The 18,512-nt window shown below is 37.0% G+C and overlaps 2 protein-coding genes and 1 pseudogene across 4 annotated transcripts; 1 reads left to right on the top strand and 2 right to left on the bottom strand.

Moving 5' to 3' along the window:
* Window positions 1-3,660: 3,660 nt before the first annotated feature.
* Window positions 3,661-4,713, bottom strand: LOC148854328 (putative inorganic phosphate transporter 1-7; annotated as a pseudogene).
* Window positions 4,714-6,837: 2,124 nt separating this feature from the next.
* Window positions 6,838-9,548, top strand: GEX1 (gamete expressed protein 1). Its single transcript, XM_088985902.1, has 6 exons — window positions 6,838-7,397; window positions 7,684-8,268; window positions 8,363-8,489; window positions 8,579-8,765; window positions 8,853-9,009; window positions 9,153-9,548. The coding sequence occupies exons 1-6, from the start codon at window positions 6,928-6,930 to the stop codon at window positions 9,415-9,417; spliced, it is 1,791 nt and encodes a 596-aa protein (XP_088842028.1). The 5' UTR covers window positions 6,838-6,927; the 3' UTR covers window positions 9,418-9,548.
* Window positions 9,549-11,891: 2,343 nt separating this feature from the next.
* LSMT-L (Rubisco methyltransferase family protein) lies at window positions 11,892-16,131 on the bottom strand. Of its 3 annotated transcripts, none has more exons than XM_088985906.1 (6): window positions 15,545-16,131; window positions 15,333-15,361; window positions 14,632-14,834; window positions 14,013-14,135; window positions 13,095-13,499; window positions 11,892-12,712 (listed from the first exon to the last, which is right to left on the bottom strand). In XM_088985906.1, the coding sequence occupies exons 1-6, from the start codon at window positions 16,027-16,029 to the stop codon at window positions 12,683-12,685; spliced, it is 1,275 nt and encodes a 424-aa protein (XP_088842032.1). In that variant the 5' UTR covers window positions 16,030-16,131; the 3' UTR covers window positions 11,892-12,682. The 3 variants fall into 3 exon arrangements, with proteins under 3 accessions (XP_088842032.1, XP_088842030.1, XP_088842031.1); XM_088985904.1 differs by having other exon boundaries at window positions 11,892-12,273; XM_088985905.1 differs by lacking the exon at window positions 14,013-14,135 and having other exon boundaries at window positions 11,892-12,273; window positions 15,545-16,114.
* Between the last annotated feature and the right edge of the window lie 2,381 nt (window positions 16,132-18,512).

Genomic DNA, 18,512 nt, shown 5'->3' with positions numbered 1-18,512 from the left:
CAAAGAAACTATTTATGCAGAAAAAAAAGTCCTATTGTACAACATGATGTGGCTAGGTGATTCCTGCTTATTGATTTCAATACCTAGTATTAATTAACCTGCAATCAGTATTTAATGGGGGTTTTAAACTTCCAATCTTAAACAAAGGTGATTCTTTGGTACGTGGATGCAGTGTTGCCATCTTCAATATTGAAAAAATGTTGGTAGTTCGTGCCATGGATTAGATTTTGTTCATAATGGGCCCGTTTGGCGTGTTTTTTTGCACTGTCTTTTGGCTGTTTACAAGTTGGGCAGACTGATTTTTGGTCTATTTTCATTTGATTCGTGAAAGATTTAGCTGCCAAAAGCCGGAGCGCTGAAAAGACATGAGAAACCCATTTCTGGCTTATTTTGGGAAGTTCCAAATGAAGTTTTTCATGTCTTTCGCATTTTATTCTTGTGCAGAAAAAAGTTCATTAGACATGTATCATTATTTGAAGTACTAACATATAGAAAAAGGGTACATTACATAGACTCCCTTGTACTATAGGGTCAGTGACAATTACCCCCTAAATTTTTATTTGCAACAAAGATCCTTAAATTTTCACTTTGAGTCTTTGAGACAAACACCCCTCTAGGACTCTGTTATTTAACTCCTTAAAAGATTCTCATTTGGTTATTCAAAGTTTTTTCTTTTAAATCTCCAAACTACCATTTTTAAAATTAGAGTGGCCATTTCCTCCTTATCTCCACCTAGAAATTCATTGTTTCAGTGAAGTTTCGATCATCTATGGCTTCTACCGTTGTGGCTCCAATGGTTGGGCTATCTAAAACATTCACCTAGCTTAAATAGAAAGGAAAAGTTGTGTTTATCTCATACATCATAGTCCCTGATGCTAATTTGTTGATTACAATGAATGCAATAAAGGTGTTTGATTCATATGGATCAAACATAATTGAATTGGGTATTCAGTATTCCACATATGATCCTTTGACTAATGGTCCAAGAGAGAAGCATTGGAGGTGCAACGATGGAGGCATTTTTGGGTCAATTAGGGTCTTTGTGGCAAATGAAAGTTCAGGGGTAATTGTCACTAACCCCATGGTAATTGCTTGATTGCTTGCATTGCCGAAAATCATTTTGGGGAAGCCATTGATGTCAAAGCTTATTCTATTAGTTCGACCACAACTGATGTTGCTGAAGTCTGAGCTGCATGAGAAGCTCATCTCATGTTTAAAGAAGCAGATTGAGGTTTTGTGGAGATTTATTGGAAGCTTGTTGAGTAATTGGAATGTGGGGTGGCTTTTTTTTTTATATATATTTGAAGGGAAGCTAATTAAACTACAGATTGGATGGTGTGTAAAGCTCTCTCTTCTTCTCTTTATGCATCCAACTTGTGATAAAATCAATCAATGGAGCAAAAAAAGCATAAGAACCATTAAAGATGTAGTGATGCTTAAATGCTAATTATAATAAGTGGGTTTAATGTAAAAGTGGTAATTTATTAGTTTGATTGCTTGTTGATGAAATTTCATGGTTCTTACTTCTTAGTTTAATAACACTTTTGTAACTGGCTTAATGGTTATCTAAAAGTACATTGCAATGGAGGCTTGAATCAAATGATGCTGCAGTTTGTATTCGTCAATTTTCTTCGTCTTGAAGTATCACTTTGCCTTGTCTTCCTTTAGCTTCTGCACATTCTACAATGCATCCCTGATTCCACTAGTTAATTCTTTTCAGATATGTGACATGGTCACAGTTACTCGTTTTTTGTGCTGATCCCAGGTATTTCTTTGGTCTTGAAATTCTTGGGTTGGGTGTTCTTCTGCTGGGGAGACAAGAGATCCAACTTATGGCAATCTTTTTCTTAACTTTTTTTTTCTCCTGCAGTGATTTCAGGGACATTTTTGACGTTAGGTATTTAATTGGCTCAGTTTGGAAGGAGTATAAATACTAATATGTATAGCGCAAAATTTTGTATTATTTTGTAACATTTCTAAATTGATTAAGGGATGAAGTGCACACTGTAAAAAGGCTACCGAAGAAGTTTCTTCGGAAAACTGTTTAACTGTATGCCTCCAGTGAGCTGATCAAATGAAAAGTATTACTTGGAACAGGTTCGAACCCTTTCTATAGTCTATTCTTTGTAATTCCCTAACCCTAACTCTGAGCACTTAAGCAGCTTTGAGTGAGAGTGGAAGACGAACGAAAATGGAGATGAAAGCAAAAGCAATAGCAGCACCATCTCTCTACGGACTATGGTGAAGACAAGAAGCAGGTTCTGCTTGGCATCACCATCATAAGCGTCAACTTCAGCATGCCATGGTTTTGCAGGAACAGAGGAACAAAGCTTCTATCTATCTTCAAGAGACTGTTGGGAGGCTATCACTGGAAATCTGGATCTGGTGGTTGTTTGTATCTGTAAAGAGACTGATGTAGTAAACCTCAATGGTACTGCTGCAGCCATTCTCCATTGACTTGATCCTCTGTTTTTCTCGCAATAGAGATGGCAATATGGTCACCTTAAAGTGTAGCAGCGGTGATCTCTTAATGGTTTGAAATTTGAACCAGCCGAGTTTCTTTGTTCGGATACTATTCCTCAATTCGCCAAGCTCATCTCATGGTTTCAATCATAAGGGCACCGTTCAAAGACGTTCAAAGTGTTTCTTCTTTACTTGAAGGGATAATAGTACCTTGAACTTTAGTTTCAAGTTAATACCCGAATTTTAAATGGTGTCACTGCAGTATCTAAATTTTCAAATAACTGTCAAGTTGGTCCAAAACCGTTAATCGATAAGTATAATGACATAAATACCCTTTACGGCCTGAAAAAGAGAGTAAATGCTTCAAAGTTGCAGTGTTTTCTGTCGATGGATTTGCTTGGGAAATCGATGCCAGAGATTGACTTATTTGACGATTGAAATCACCAACGACAATTAGAAAATGATATTATCCCCTATATGATTAGGGCTTTCGCCTATTTACGCTCAGGTAGCTGAAAAATGTAGTGTTTCCACTCTGTCGGCATCATCGGAGAAGACGAAATTGTCGCTACAACAACTATGGTTTGCTCCAAATTTATACATCAGTTCTCGGCCTTCTCTCTCTCTGTCTATGTCTCTGTCTCTGTCTCTCTCTCCCCTCTCTCTTTCCTCTCTGTCTTTTGCAACTTCTTTTATTTGGCTTGTTGAGTTCACGGAGAGGGAGACAATGAAACTATGCCGTGATCATTGTGCTCCAATCGGCTATTCTTTGGACAGTCCAGTGCTGGAAATATCTAGGCTGGCTTGTTGAGTTCACGGAGAGAGAGACAATAGGTTGTGCTTTAACTCCCCTTCAACTTGGCTTCATCGATGTAGTTACCAACAAAGGTATTTCCATGGTCGAAGAAAAACCGATGGAGGATTCGAGGGACATATCAGACGTGGAACTGTGGAAGAGATGGAGGATTAAACAGTGTTAATTGGGAGAGCATACAATTCAGTTCTTTTCATTGAATGAAAATTTTCCAAGAACCAGAATTGGGGGAGCACACAAATAGAAGAAATCAAAGGTTCAAAATAGAACTCAATAGCGCATGCGATCAGTATTTAACCGATAAGGGCAATTTTTCAACCCTAATAACAATAAAAATAATTCTTTTAATATAATTTTAAAATAGGTTAACTTTTTTAAAAATATATCAAATAAGGGTAAAAATACTATTTATCTTTTTCCTCCTACAAACTACCGATTAATAAATATTGATCATAAATATCTACTTTTTTGGGAAATACTCCCCAAGCCCTAACCCTTGTTTTGGTATGCAAATAGGATTTCAATGGGTTAAACACCATAAGAAATCCATCAACTGAATTGCAAACCTTCTCATTCAATCGATGAAGGCGACCGTGAACCTGTACCCTAGAACAATACTGCACGGAGTGATAAGAGCTTATGCCCTTGCAATTCTAAGGTCCTCTTCAATGGCGTTCATCATCTTTGCAAGGGGATCCACCCCAATTGCGTTGAAAATGTCCTTTTTGGAACAAATTCTGGCTGTAAAACGTGATGTCTAGCAAGAAGGATGTGTTGGTGGTTTCGAGCAGATGAAGGCCATGGTGACATCGACGATGAAACTCCTTGGAGAATAGGCCAAAGTGAGTTGTTGCTGTCCTTTGTAATGTGCTCGACCTTTTGTTTGGCTACAATCTCAACCTGCAAGACCTCGGATATGTCGGATGCATCCTACTTCGCATTCTTGGTGACAAGGGCTATGTATCGAGCAGTCTTGGGCATTTTCATACGCCAGTAGTTAGTCAGAGCAATAGGCAATGCACCAAACATTAGAACAAGGCGCCTTATGTAATCAGCTTGTGAGACAGTTGAGGTACCGACGTCAATTTCATAAGCTGGAAATGAGTACTTGGCCTTGATTACAACAGATGATGATTGAAACCATCCCACCAGTTAAGATCCCAAATCCTTACATGGTGAAGATGGCAGCAATGAAGGCACCATGAGTCTTCTTGTTGGCATGCTTAGAAATAATCGTGGCAGAAAGTGGATAGTCATCACCGATGCCGAACCCATGCTAGAAGCGGAAAAAAGAGAGGGTCACCATTATGCCTTCTGGAGCACTTCCAAAAGAAAGCCCTGAAGCGAAGAACAACTTTGAGAAGAAGAGTTGTTTCTAATTTGTTCTTCTGGTTCAAAATGCCCACGGGTTCACAGGATGCGAACTCAAGAAAGAAAAAGAGACCAGAGGAGGAGATATTTGTTCGGTGGTTTAAGGAGTAGGGAGATGAATAGTGTTTCTACTCTTTTTTGATTTTTTTTTAAAGTTATCCTATTTTAGAAATTATGTTAAAAATATTATTTTAATTGATAATAAGACCCAAATTTTTTCTTTATCAATTATATCTTTTTATTTTATTTTTTCTTTTTTTACCACAACTAGGATAACTACAAGTATTCTAGAAGAAAATTAGGGACTGCACCACATTTGTAAAACGCGAGAAAACTGTACCATTTAAACCAAAAAGAAAATTAACATTACTAGTGACAAATTTAAAAGTGATTAAGACCTAAAGTCTACCTAGACAACGAGCTTGGACAACAAAAAACCCTTTAAGACTAAACAAAAGATTGCTTCAAATTCAGTAGAAATTCTTCCAATTGAGCATCAAAAGAGGGAAGAACAAAAAAGAATGATGAGAAATAACAAAGAAATTTCACCACAGTAGAGGCGATTTTATCTAAACAACTTCAATACATGAAAAAAATCGCTGTAGAGATAGGGATGGGATAACTTTGTTTCCGTTAGTAGGGATAAGGATGAGGACATGAATGGGGTTTTCATAGGACGGGGATGAGGAGAGGCTACTCGTCCCCGCCCCACCTCGTTGCCATTCCGAGACAAACCACATTTCAGTCCTCCTGCTCGGATGTAGATGAAATCCGATAATCCAATGGATTCAAATTCGATCAGATTTCAGATCAAACTCAAAAGAAGTACATCCGATCCGATTACAGCCCTAGAGCTAGGGGTGAGCAAAAGAAAAAACCGAAAAAACGATTTCAGTTCGGGGTTTTTAAAAAACCAAAGGTATCGATTCGGTTTCAGTTAACCAATACAGAAAATCAGTGGTTAACCGAACCGATCAGTATACATATATTTCTATATATTTATGTATATTATATATATTATAAATTAATAAATATGTATTATATATAAATATATATTTATAATATATGATATATTATTTATTATTTACAATATAATATTTATATATACTTATAATTTTTTATTATATATTTTTACAAATATTGTAAAAAATCAAAAAATCAACAACCAAACAACCGAACCGGTCAACCGATTAATTGACTGGCTTCAGTTCGATTTTGATTACCAAAAACCGGTAGTACCGGTTCGGTTAAAAAAAGCCTAACCGAACCGTGAGCACCCCTACGTAGAGCTACCTTTGGGAGGGTTACTAAATCTGTCTTTTCCAGGTAACTATGGTTCGAACTTCTCGTTTCTTGGTTCCCAAGATTTTCCTGTTAATCTATCACTCTCTACGTTCCTCTTTCTCTCCTCGTTTAGGTGTGCGTCGGTTCTCTCAAACTACTGCTTTGATTGAAGGAGTATTACTCTTGTTCTGGAGAGAGCTTGCAACTCGCAAGTACTCTCCCCTCTCCCTCTCCCTCTCCCTCTCCCTCTTCCTCTCTCTCTCTCTCTCAATCAAAGTTTCTGCAACGACCAACAAGTTTTCTAATTTCATCTCGTTAACGGTTAATGCCAAAAAATCATAGACTGTTTTGACAAATCCTCAATTCACAATACATGGTTAGCCATTAATTGCTGAAACTTTAACCAGTGAACCCAGAAAAGAAATTCCTAATTTACAATGCAGGTTACTATGGATTGTACTTGAATCTTGAATACCCTTGATTGATGAATGTTTAACAGTTTGAGACCATCTTAATCCATTGCGATTCATAATAGTGAACGTCTCAATCCATGGCTTTTCATATTCTGAGTCGTCCTAATGGATGAAACAGTGCCAGCAAAAACATTGGTTCTGGTCCGGATTGGTTGTTCTCTCCAATCAACGAGAAAACTTCCAACTCCGAGCCCGTTCGAATTGAGTTATGTACTTATGTTTTTGCCAAGCCACACCCAGAAATTAGACATACACAAATGGGTTCATGGGTCGGGCCAAGAATCACCCATTTCCCCTGTTTCTTCACTTATTTCTTTAACTAGTTTATATCCCGACTTTGGTTTCTGTTGATATTCGCATGATGATAGTTTTCTGACTTGAGCATTTCACTACTATCACATATACTAATTTCTTGAATGGCTAATGCAGGTTTTGATTTGATTTTTGGTGGGCTTTCAAAAAAGATTTTTGGTGGGAGATTCAAAACTACAAAGTGAGAAAGAGAGAGAGACAACACTCAAAATGATTCATCACATTTCTCGTTTTCTGTTTCTTTTAGTACTGGTATCTCTTTTACCACACTGCCAGTCATGGGGTTGGTTCTCTTCTTCCACAACAACAGCCCATCAGAATAATTACCCTTCAAAGACAGTGCTAGCCTCTGAATTCTCCATGGCGACTCTAAATGATAGAAAGGGAATTAAGTTGATTGAAAATGCAAGAAGCAAGTTGATCAGTTCTAATTCGTGTTGGCAAAATGCTTATCGGAATCTCTTTGCTGGGTGTTCAGAAATTATTGCTGATAAAGAGAAGCAATCTAGACTTGCTTGGCTTCTCAGTGATTGCTTCCAAAAGGATTCTGGAAGAACATCTTTCCCCTCTTGTGATACTGGTACTCCCATGGTGAAATGCCTCAAGAATTTGGATGAGTTTGCACATAAAATTTACCTTGAATTCTTCCTTGAAACCAATTCTATCTGCCATCAGTTACAGTAAGTCATCTCTACCATACTCTTTTTATCATGTTTATCCATATGGGGTGCAATAAATCTGGCCAAACAATTGGACAGCTGGGCACAAAGGTCAATAAGTTTTAGGCTGTAAACAAGCCTTGAGTACAGTGTCAGCAACTTTGCACATTATGTGGCCACCTAAGAGTTTATTTCTTGAAAAATCATGCTTGGTCTTGGGCTTTTCTCAGGGGTGAATTTTCTACTTTGCTTTTCTATGCAATCACATCTTCTAACCACTTATTGAATTTTGATTCTGTTGTTCAAGGGCTGATGCGTTCAAGCAAGAAACTAAGAGGCTGGTTAATGATTTAAAGAAGTCTGCTGAATTAGCAGAAGACAAACTAGAAATCATAGAAGATAGATCAGAGCAACTATTACAGAATTCAAACCAAATCCATGATTCATTAACTTCAATAGATACAAAGACCCAACAAATAGTGCAGAAGTCAAAGGATGTTGAAGGTCAGATTGATGCTGTACTTGATAATTCAATAGCAATTTTTGAGCAATCAAAAGGAATTGCAGCTTCTCAATCGGAATTGCAAGGACAGGAAAAAATGAAGGATATATTGGAGGGAGGGATGGCAATGCTTCATGAATCTTACCAGAGTTTGGGTAAAGAAGTGGAGAAGCTAAGAAGTGAGACTGTGGAGATAGAGAGGGAGATAAATAAAGTTGGGGATTCAATGTCCTTGAAGATGAAGAATCTTCAAGACAAAGCCGATGATATCGGGAATATTGCAGTTTTATCATTGGATAAGCAAAAGCAACTTCTTGATGGACAGTCAGTAGCTCTTGAAGGCCTAGATTTCCTTACCAAATTTCAATCTCAAGCACTAGAAGAAAGCAGGTAATAAATAGACCCAACTCCTTGTTTCTGCATATAAAATCAACAAAAATATATGGAATTTATCTTAATTAGCTATCCACTTTGAAATTTGCAGGGCTACACTGCAGAAACTAGCTGACTTTGGTCAAAAGCAACAAGAAGAACTTCTCCAGCACCAAGAACAACTCCAACAGGTCCATGATCATCTGGTTGAAAATTCAAGATCAATATTGGCAGCTCAGGTTTGTGTTCTCTCAGATTAACATGGTTCTTTGATAAAATTTATTGGTCATTTTGAGCTATTTGTAATGGTAACTCTCTTTATCTACAGGAAGCTTTTGAATTGAAACAAGAAAGCATGTTTATGGCTCTGGACAAGCTCTTCATGCTGCACAATGCTATCTTACTTGAATCACGTTCAATTAAAACTTTCTTCTTTTACTCCTTTGCTATCTTTATCTTTTACATGCTCACCAGTGCAAAGCAAACTTATTGTGTGAGGCCAAGGCTTTATCTAGGTATGATTTCTTACCTATATTTTTCAAAGTACAATTATTCATAAAACTCATTGACACTGATATTGAATGACTGGTTTTATCCTACAGGACTGTGTATCACATTCTTGGTTGAACTTGCAGTAGTCAGGCTTGGGGCTGATGACCTTGATCAGCAAACCTGGATTGCATCTAAAATATTAATGACTAGATCTTTGTTCCTATTGGTTGCTTCACTTCAGATACTGTACTCCATTTTCACTTATAGGTAAACTTTTGTGCATACCTTCTCCTATAGTAGGACAGAGACTGATCTGTCCACCGTCCTATGTACTGGCTCGGGTGTGTATTTATTTATCCCATGTAACCAGTTGAATCTATTTCTGATGGAGAAAGCGTTTAAATTTGCAGGGACTATGAAGTGTTAAATCATCAAATGCTTTTGAAACTCATGGAAAAGATTAACAATATTGAAAGAAACAAATTATTTTCCTTGGAGGACATAGAGAGTGATGTGAACTTATCTTCATGGATTGATACAGAATTACCAGAAGATGTTGATAATTGTGAAGACCCTGATTATACATTTCCAGAAGAAGTTGGAGAGAATTCAGTTATGACCACTTCAATTACAAGAAAGTATGATCTCCGGCCTCGCCATCGAAGGGGCATTTAGTTATTTCTCTCTATTTGGAAGAAGATTAAGCTTTTGAGTATTTTTTAGCTATTAAATAATGAAAAACATTAGTTATTCTTGATGTATTACTTCCTTTATGTTGTTAATAAAAAACAGAAGAACAATGAGGAATTTCACTGGAATCATGGATTGTTGAATGCTATACTATGTGGCATGGTTTTAAAAGACGTCCGAGGTGAGGTGAGAAGCATACACCTTAAGGCAAGGCGATCCAAAATCACCTGGCCTCAATAGCCTCTTCAAGATATTGCAGGGTGATAGCATACGCTTCTCACCTCGAAGCATAAAATTATCGAGGTGGTAGCCTTGAATAATCCAATTTCTAATGGGGGTAAATATGTAAAAAGATGAAAAAGCATTAGGGATTTAGGGTGGGCATAAAAATATTGGGGTTTTCCCTCTTTTCTTCTTCCTGGTCCACACTGAGAAGTGAGAACTGCAAAAGAACCACTCTAGTGCTCTCAACAGCTCAACCTCCATTGAAATGGCGATCAAGGTGATTTTTCCTTCTATTTTTTTTTTATTATTTTTGTAATTTTCCTGTGGTTCTTGGTTGTCTACCACATAGGTAACTCCAAGGTTTGAGTTTCTATTTGAAATAGAAACTGAAAACAGAGTTTTGTTTTGAGTTTCCCATCATTCCATTTTCAATATTCATTTTTCTTTTTTTAATTTTCTTTTCAGGTTACAACACAAAACAGAGTTTGGTTTGAGCTTTGGAGTTTGTAACAGACTAACAGTCGACTAATCAAGTGATCAGAAACCAAGGTAAGTTCTTATTTCTTAAATCATAATTTTCTATGGTTAATCTGCCCCAGTTAATTGGTTACTAAGGGACTTGCTCCAAAAGAAATGGATGTAATTTGAATGATGATTAGAAATTTAGAATTTAGAAAAAAGGATTTTAAATTTTGATTGTTCAAACCAGGTTTTGATCTTTAATTAGGTAATTGGAGAACTTGCATATACTAATAGGAACAAATTCTGGTTAAATTTTCATAACTGGATGAACATGTTTGATATGCCTTGCTTGCTAGTTGGTGCTTTTAATGAAAGTGTGTGTACTAATTTAAACTTTTAAATGTTTTTCCTAGTTCTATTGGTAGGAACTAAGAAGTCTACTTATAGGAAATTCACTTCAAAAAATTTATTGTGATAAGTCACACATAATTACATAAAATTTCAATTATTTGTTTCTTTTTGTGCTTTTTATTAATTATGAATCATGTCCTGAGTACTTGCACTGGTTTTCCCAGGGTAGGTGCCCACCCCACAATGTATCTTGTTACCTAGATGGGCACCTAGGTAATGCCTTGAAACTGGTATTTGAAGAATCTCTGACCAAGCAATAATTGGCAGGAAAGAGAAAATGTTCTATACATTCTGAAGGTGACTGTACTTTGACTGTCTCAAATCCTCACTTTGAACTATGAAGTGATTCAAAAGAATGCCCCCTTGTATGATTATCAAGCTAAGACTACAGAATGCCCCCTCGGGGCACAAATTGGTTCATATTCTTCGAGGGAAGGGATCTTTTGTGGCATTGCATCAGAGATATGAGGCATGTTGGCTTTCTCAGGTTGTACTCATGGCTGCTCTGAGGAAGAAGCAGAACTAAGAGGATGAGGTTTGCTGTTCCCTCTGTTTAAGCTTTTGTTTTTTTGGGGGGAATGCTTTTCTCAGCATTAGAGGCCGTCAGATTTCCCTCTACTGTTGGCCATATATATGGTTATTCACGCATGTGATATTGTTAGTGTTCTATCATTTGTTGTGGCACGCCTAAAGTTTGCAAACTAAAAATAAGACCAATTGTATAACAGTGATTTTGTTAGAGGCCGTCAGATCTCCCTATTTTTTATCTTTCTGGTTCAACTCAAGTTGCACCCCTAGTGTTGCCAAGGCACTGATACCTTGAGAATACCTTAGAGCTAGAATGCTTGGTCTGGATATCCTTGGCATATGCACATAATAGGTAAGGTCTCAGCACTTCGGCAGCATAGAAGTCACCTCATGTTTGGTTTGTATCCAAAGGACGAAGATTATTTCCCTTCAGCCTTTATTCTTTTGTTATATATGCTATTCATTGGTTCAAAGCAATTGTCAATTTATTTGGCATAGTGAACATCAAGGTTTTAAAAACCAACCCAGAAACAGAACTATTTTGGTCACTGGTTTCTGGGTTGACGGTTCGACCATCCGGTTCAAATGGACAGTCTGTTCCAACTTAAGGGTGAAATGGAACCGATTGCTTGGGCAGTTCTCAGGCTGAATGGTCCAACCATCTGGGTCAACAACAGTTTCTCTCTCTCCAGCAGAGATATATGTAGTTGTGCACTGGTGCTTATAAGTGGCTGTTCTACATTCTAGACACCACCGGTAGCTGGTGGGTTGTGTGTATCATGAACAGGTAATCTAACCAGTCTTAGGCGTCCTTAAGGAATGCCAGATCAGCCTTAAAGGTTAAAGGCTTTGGATGTTATAACAAGTAGCAATAAAGATGGCATACAAAATGAATCCTGCACCAGTGCCAACGTCTTCTATTCCATGAAGCCAAGGCCTTTACAAGAAGCAGGAGAAATAAATTTTGCCAAGTTTCACAGGCAATAAACTACAGTTGCTCTACTTGGATTCCCAGAAAATGATTTCTCCTTGCTCCCCGACCAAACCAAGGTCTCTTAGTCTCCTTTCTTGATAGTATTCCAAACCATCCAGCTCCAACTCCCTTTTCTTGAAAATCCCATCAATCTGCTCCAACACTTTCTTTTCTCCAGCTCTTATACCAACTGCTATTTCCAGTCTTGGTTTCAGGTTTCTCCCTTCCCTAATCTTTTCATCCTGCAAATCCCGTTACTCAAGTTAGACTATGCACTTATGCTAGAAAGATAAATTCTAATATTTTCTTTTCTTCTTTTTACTGGGCAAACTTGGAAATGGGGTTGGGGAGGGTGAAAGGCAGGATTAGATCTCAGTTCAGTCGGAGTTACATCCACCAACTTAAGGGATGTCCTACAACATAACATGAACGTTTTTGAAATTGCCACATCAACAAAAGAGTAAACAAATAAAAAGAAAACATGTCTTGGAACTGACAACAAGAAACACAATTCACATTGGAGAAAACCCCCTTAATCAGCGGTTCACACTTCTGAAAAAATGGAATATAGTTTCTCTTCCCACAGGGTACTGGTTAGGATCATTATAGGCTAGTGGTGCCTCCAGGCTACCAATGTCCGTGCTGTAGTCATCACTCATCACCTACGGATGCGTTTGGTTCCTGAGGAAGAAATTATTGAAATTGGAAAAATTGTGGATACTAGTCAAACCAGTCAGATACTCGAATTTGACTACAAAACTGCAAGCTCTTTTCCTTTTTAGAGGGTTGATGATTTGATGCATCATGTACTAATGATGTGAAAAAAGAAAGCTGTCAATCCTACCTAGGTCATGTAGATTCTAACTATCCATATGCTTCAACCAAAACATTGTAATAATTTTCAAAAGAATGCCATAGATCAACTGATGAATGTCAAGGAGTGGCTGAATTTCGAACTATAAGATGTAGGACCACCTATCAAATTATGGGTGTTGTAATGGATAGGGAACACTATGATTGTTTATGTACTTTCATTATTAAGATGTTAGTAGCAATCACATACCTCTTCAATGGTGGTGCTATAAGAAGATAGTGCAGTCCTGCAGGCATCTCTGACTACTCGACATATGAGCTCCTCATTGGCACGGCTGACTGGCAATTCAAGGTGACCCCAAACTGTGTTTCTAAAAACTGACTCCAAAAGAAATGCATCGGTTCCTCCAAGAGCTACCAGCCGTAGATATTGAAGCATTGCTGGTGGAAGAGGACATCCCAGACAAATGTCAAAGTAAGCAGTTTCACCTTGATCATTGGACTCTGCAATGTCCAGCTTGTCCCCAAAAAATGGGTCTGATTCAGAGATTTCCAGTGTCAAAGTATATGTGTTGCATTCTGGCTTTGGTTCAATAAATCCATAATCTAATGCGAACTCGGCATTGCTCTTACCAAGATCATATTGGATCAGGACCTGCCAGGAAATCCTGAGGGTTGTCATCTAAAACTGTTTTATAAGATCCACTTGAATTGGCAAGTTGTTCATTAATTAAGAAGGTGTTTTCCAACACTAGTGATTCTGATTTCAACAATTTCAAAAGTTGAAATCACTGCAAAAACATGAAAAACTCTCTTCTTTTTATTGATAATCATGAAAAACCCTCCTGGTTCATCATTTTGTTTTTTTGAAATTGACCTGTTGCAAATACCTAGGATATTCCATGATTTTGAAAGCTACACTTTGAAGCCTTTAAAGTTTGAAAATATTTTCACTCTTTGTGGGGCCCATTTTCAGTTTTATTTGCAATAACCAACAATGGCTTGATGAAAATTTTCATTTTGAGAAATAAATCAAAACCAAATCACTTTGTGGACAAAGTGTCAATGTTGGTGAACACCCCCCCCCCCTTTTAATTCTCCAAGGATATAACATTGGTTTTTTTTTTTTTTGCTATGTTGGTTTAACATTGTCTCTCAGAAAGCCTACCTGCTCTCCAGCCTTGACAAAAACTGGGGTCCGCAAAGAAAACAAGAGGTCCCTCGAGAAGAGGCCAGCTCCTTTTATCTCCCAAGCATAGTCTTCTGTAGTTATGCTGGGACTGTGGTTGATCTAATCAATAAAGCAGAACGGTGGTGAAACTCCAAGAGAAGGTAAGAGGTTGCAACAACAACTGAACTATGAAGTAGCAGACAATGTGTTCTCATATAGTTGCTAGCATCATAGCAAAGTAATTTACTACTGAAATATTTCCACCCTCAAAAGATACTAGGCATTCATTGCAGTTGCATCTTAAGAGGATGACGACTTGTTTTAGCTTTTGCCTCTTATTACTTGAAACTCAAATTAAAAATAAAAGGAATTTCTGGTTTACCAATTGATCCTTGTGTTGTTCATTTTGATAACCATGGGTACTGTGTTATATTAAATCCATAAATCTGTCTATGATTCTAGCTACCATATTTTTACTGTTGAAATTACAGAAGAACCATTAACTACCACCAGATATTATAAGGGATTCAATTCATCCTGGATATATCTTAGTTTGTACTATGGGGTTAGCATAACATTTTCTTGTCAGACATTTGGGAAGGTACAAAGTTCTTACCAAATCTGCAGGAGGAACTAGAACAAGATTTTGTCCACGTGAAAATGCCCTTGACCTGAGTATCCCAAATGCCCACAAGAAATCATCTGGTGTAATAGAAGGGAAAAGATATTTGTTTGGGAGTATTACTTCTTCTTCAACTTTGAGAAATTCACTCTGAACATATTCTTTCACACCCAAGGTTGTGCTCAACAGTTGGGTTCCTGCATAAAACTCAATTCAATCTATATAAAAAAATGAGTGGTGAAAGTTTAACAAGACATATTGGAGCGCCGGTGGTATGCAAGCTGCCCTACTACAACTGATGGATAATCTGGGGTTCTGTCTAAGGAATTTGTAATATCATATTCCCATGAACACATTAATTAATTGACTGAGACAGTTTCAATAATGAACTGTCTGCATTCCCCATACAATTCCAATTATTCAAATCAGACGAGGCTACAACAACTCAACCAAGTGGTCTGAATCACAAACTCGTTAATATCTCTTTTTTTAACTGCACATTTCTTTTCTTTGTTTCCTTTTTATTTGCCTGTACGTTAATGAAACCCTTTTGCAACAAGGTCATATTATGTCAACCCAATACAGGAAATTTCTAAAGGTCTATAATTCTAGTAGCCTTCTTGAGGTTTCGAGTATCTAACCATGTTACAAGAATAGTAGATTTAAGTGAGAGACTGTACTAACTAACTACTAACCTTGAAGCTCAGAAAGCTCCTCTTCTGACCTGTTCTGGAAACATCAAACACCATATTAACAGCAGAATAGCTAATTGTTAAACGATAAAACGTTACCAATATAAACCAAGATAAGAATACTTTTGACAAAATGTTTTCTTCTACGCCTGTCAAATAGTTTTCGGACGGAATTGAACTACACAAATCAAACAGGCAAAGAAAACTACACACACCAAAATATAGTGGAGTTCGTGGTCTTTGGAAGGATATCGAGGTAAGAACGCCACGGCGAATCCTCTCTCGACTTCTCTCTAATAAGAAACAGAGCTATGGATACCCACGGTTTCAGCCCACCGCAGACCTTCCCGATCTCTGAAGCCGCCACGGTGTCGGCATTTATCCAAAGCCTACTGGGTATTTCCAGAACCACCTCGTTCCGTGAAAAATCCCTTTGGGCTACCAGTCCCAGACCTTCCGGCACAACCGCGGGCTTTACAGGTGGAGATTTGGTTGGTATAACTCCCTTGTCACAAACCCATCTCCAAAAGCTTTGGACAGTCGGTGAAAGTGTGGTAGTTTCCGGCGAACTAAGAGATTTTACAGAGAAAGACCTTGAACAGAAGGTAGGTGTCCTGGTTGGGGGAGAGAGCAGCTTTATGGATTTGTTAGAGCAGAGGAAAGAAGAAGAGGAAGAAGAGAGGGAGAAGAGGGAGGCCATTTTCCCCCGCGGTTTCTTTGGTTTGTCTCTCCTTCCTGATAGATGGTTGTTTCTTTGGTTTGTATTGTTCGTGGATAGGACTTAGGAGTTCGCTTTGGCTCCTTTTAACGAAGAAATCCTCCTTTTGACGCCGGATTAAAGCCACGTCAGTGATGTCACCTTTCCGAATCATCTATCCTTCTAAACGGAAACGGATATAGATGGAATTTATTTTTGAAACTTTTACTTGGGAGGATGGTGTTGGTTGATTTTGCGAGTAATAGCTTCCAGCTACGCTGTACATCTATATGCTGGTTGATTTTGGTGTAATTGGATGCAGAAATGTATAGTTGAAGAGCTCTTACCTTTTAAAATATTGGGTAAATTTGTTAAAACCTCCTTAAAGTTTTTGGATGTTGAAACTATTTCTGATGTTTGATAATTGCAATCACTTTTGCTGAATTTTTTGATGTAGTTGTATGTAGATTCCTTTAGTTAGAAATTTAGAATCTTTTAAAAAGAGACAAAAATGTCTAAAATATTTATTTTTCAAAATTTCTCTTCATATGAATCATTAGCTTAAACCCTTCCAATCCCTTTTTTGAAATTAATTTATTTTCTAAATTTGTCATTCATATCAATCATTCAAAGGGAAAACTACAACTTTAAATTCTCTATTTTTATTTGTTGTTTATGAAATTTGTATTGCTTTTTTTCTGTAAAAACCAGCCTCAGTAGTAATTGTATGAACATTTTAGACATTTTGTGTCTCTTTTCAGAAGATTCTGATAGAAAGGATTTACTTACAATTATATCAGAAAGTTCAGGCGAGATAAATTATCAAACTTTAGTGAAATTTTCAACATTGATCACAAGCCTCAGGAAAAATTCCAGTAATTTACCCAAAAATTAAGTACCGGTGATAGGGGTGTGCTTCTGTACAAGTGGAAGGTTGACGTGACCATGTAAGTCATCCATTCAATGGAGATATTTTAGTTTCAGATTAGCCAAATATTGTCTCTAGTTTAAAGCCTAAGAAACATAATAAGTAATTTAAGGTGGGTTTTGTTTGAAAGAAAGGACAGAGAAAATTAAAGGAAACCTATACGTTATAGGTTTTTTATCCTTCTTTTTCCTTCCTTTTCTTAAATAAATTCCCAAAAATATATCATGTAAGTATTAACTATGAGGACACAATTAACAAACAAGTGATTTGAGCACAGTTGTAGTGGTATAAAATTAAGATTTGTGGTCTTTATTAGCATGACTAAAGGATTTATTCTTCCTGACCCAAAATAAAAATAAAATAAAAAAATAAAAAAAATTCATGGGATATGGTGATAGTGGAATTTGATGCCATGTGGGATGACATTTTCCCAAAAAATTTTGGCTATTTTGGAAGCCTGCAGCGAATAGCATCTCATAATGAGTGTCGGTAAAATAGTATTTACACTCAATACCTTTTTAGTTGAAAAGACAAATTAGGATCTGAATTAACTAAGTATATGTTTGGCATTGATGTTGTTGCTTCAGAAAATGGTAACACATTAGTGTAATGTTGGAAAAAGCAGTGTTCTAGGAAATGTCAATATGTTTAGAACCGTTTTTTTAGGCACTCCTTGGAAATCAAGAAGGCAGAGCAATGTCAAATTTGATGCTTTCTTAGATTAGAGCTCATTACTGCCAATGAGGATATGATGTGGACTTCCTATAATGGGTACCAGTGCTGAAAACAGATATAGAGCATTGGTACCAAATAGAAAATGTTGTTGTTGCTCCAAAAAACGTTCTACCTGGCAGCAACGTTTCCAAACAAAAAAAATGCCCCATTTTCTAAGAAAATGATGTTTCCAACCCACACATCAGCAGCATGATGCTGTATTTGCAGCATCAATGCCAAACATATACTAAGGTGTCATGTGTAAAGGCTCCCAAAACATCTCAAACTATTTTTTCCAAACAACCAAAGTGAACTCAAAGATAATGTGATATAGACGAATACCATATGGGAGGAATCAAGTTAAAGTTTTCGTCATTCCACCTATAGGTCCTATACCACATGTCCATACTCTTAAAAATTACTGTGTCTACCAATGTTTAGAAAAGGAAAATATCTGTGATGATGGAAATACATGATATGGGAAGGGGTTTTTTGATAAAATAATTACATGATTGGTTACCACTTTAATGATATTGGTTGATTGGTTACAGGATTTTTTGATACCATGTCCTCTCGATATCATGCTTAAACCTTTGAAAAAAATATCTCAAAATTAAATTATTTTTTTCTCTAGATGGTGGATCTATGTAGAAGTTAGTATGGACAATTGTCCCCACTGACATTTGAAAATGTTTTATGTGGTTAAAAAGAAATTTATTTATTTTTGTTATACAATTGCCGTTGGTCATATACAAAAGAATGACTTGTATGACACCCACGTCTCAGGGCCCATATAAAAACTTACTTAAAATCTGAAATTAAAAATGAAATAATGAGAAGTTAC

This window comes from Nelumbo lutea, chromosome 4 (genome assembly GCF_056320005.1).
Source record: "Nelumbo lutea isolate HS-2025 chromosome 4, American lotus-T2T, whole genome shotgun sequence".
In the NCBI taxonomy this organism is placed as follows: domain Eukaryota; kingdom Viridiplantae; phylum Streptophyta; class Magnoliopsida; order Proteales; family Nelumbonaceae; genus Nelumbo; species Nelumbo lutea.
The sequence above is the reverse complement of the archived record's forward strand: the minus strand, read 5'-3'. Positions and strand labels throughout refer to the sequence as shown.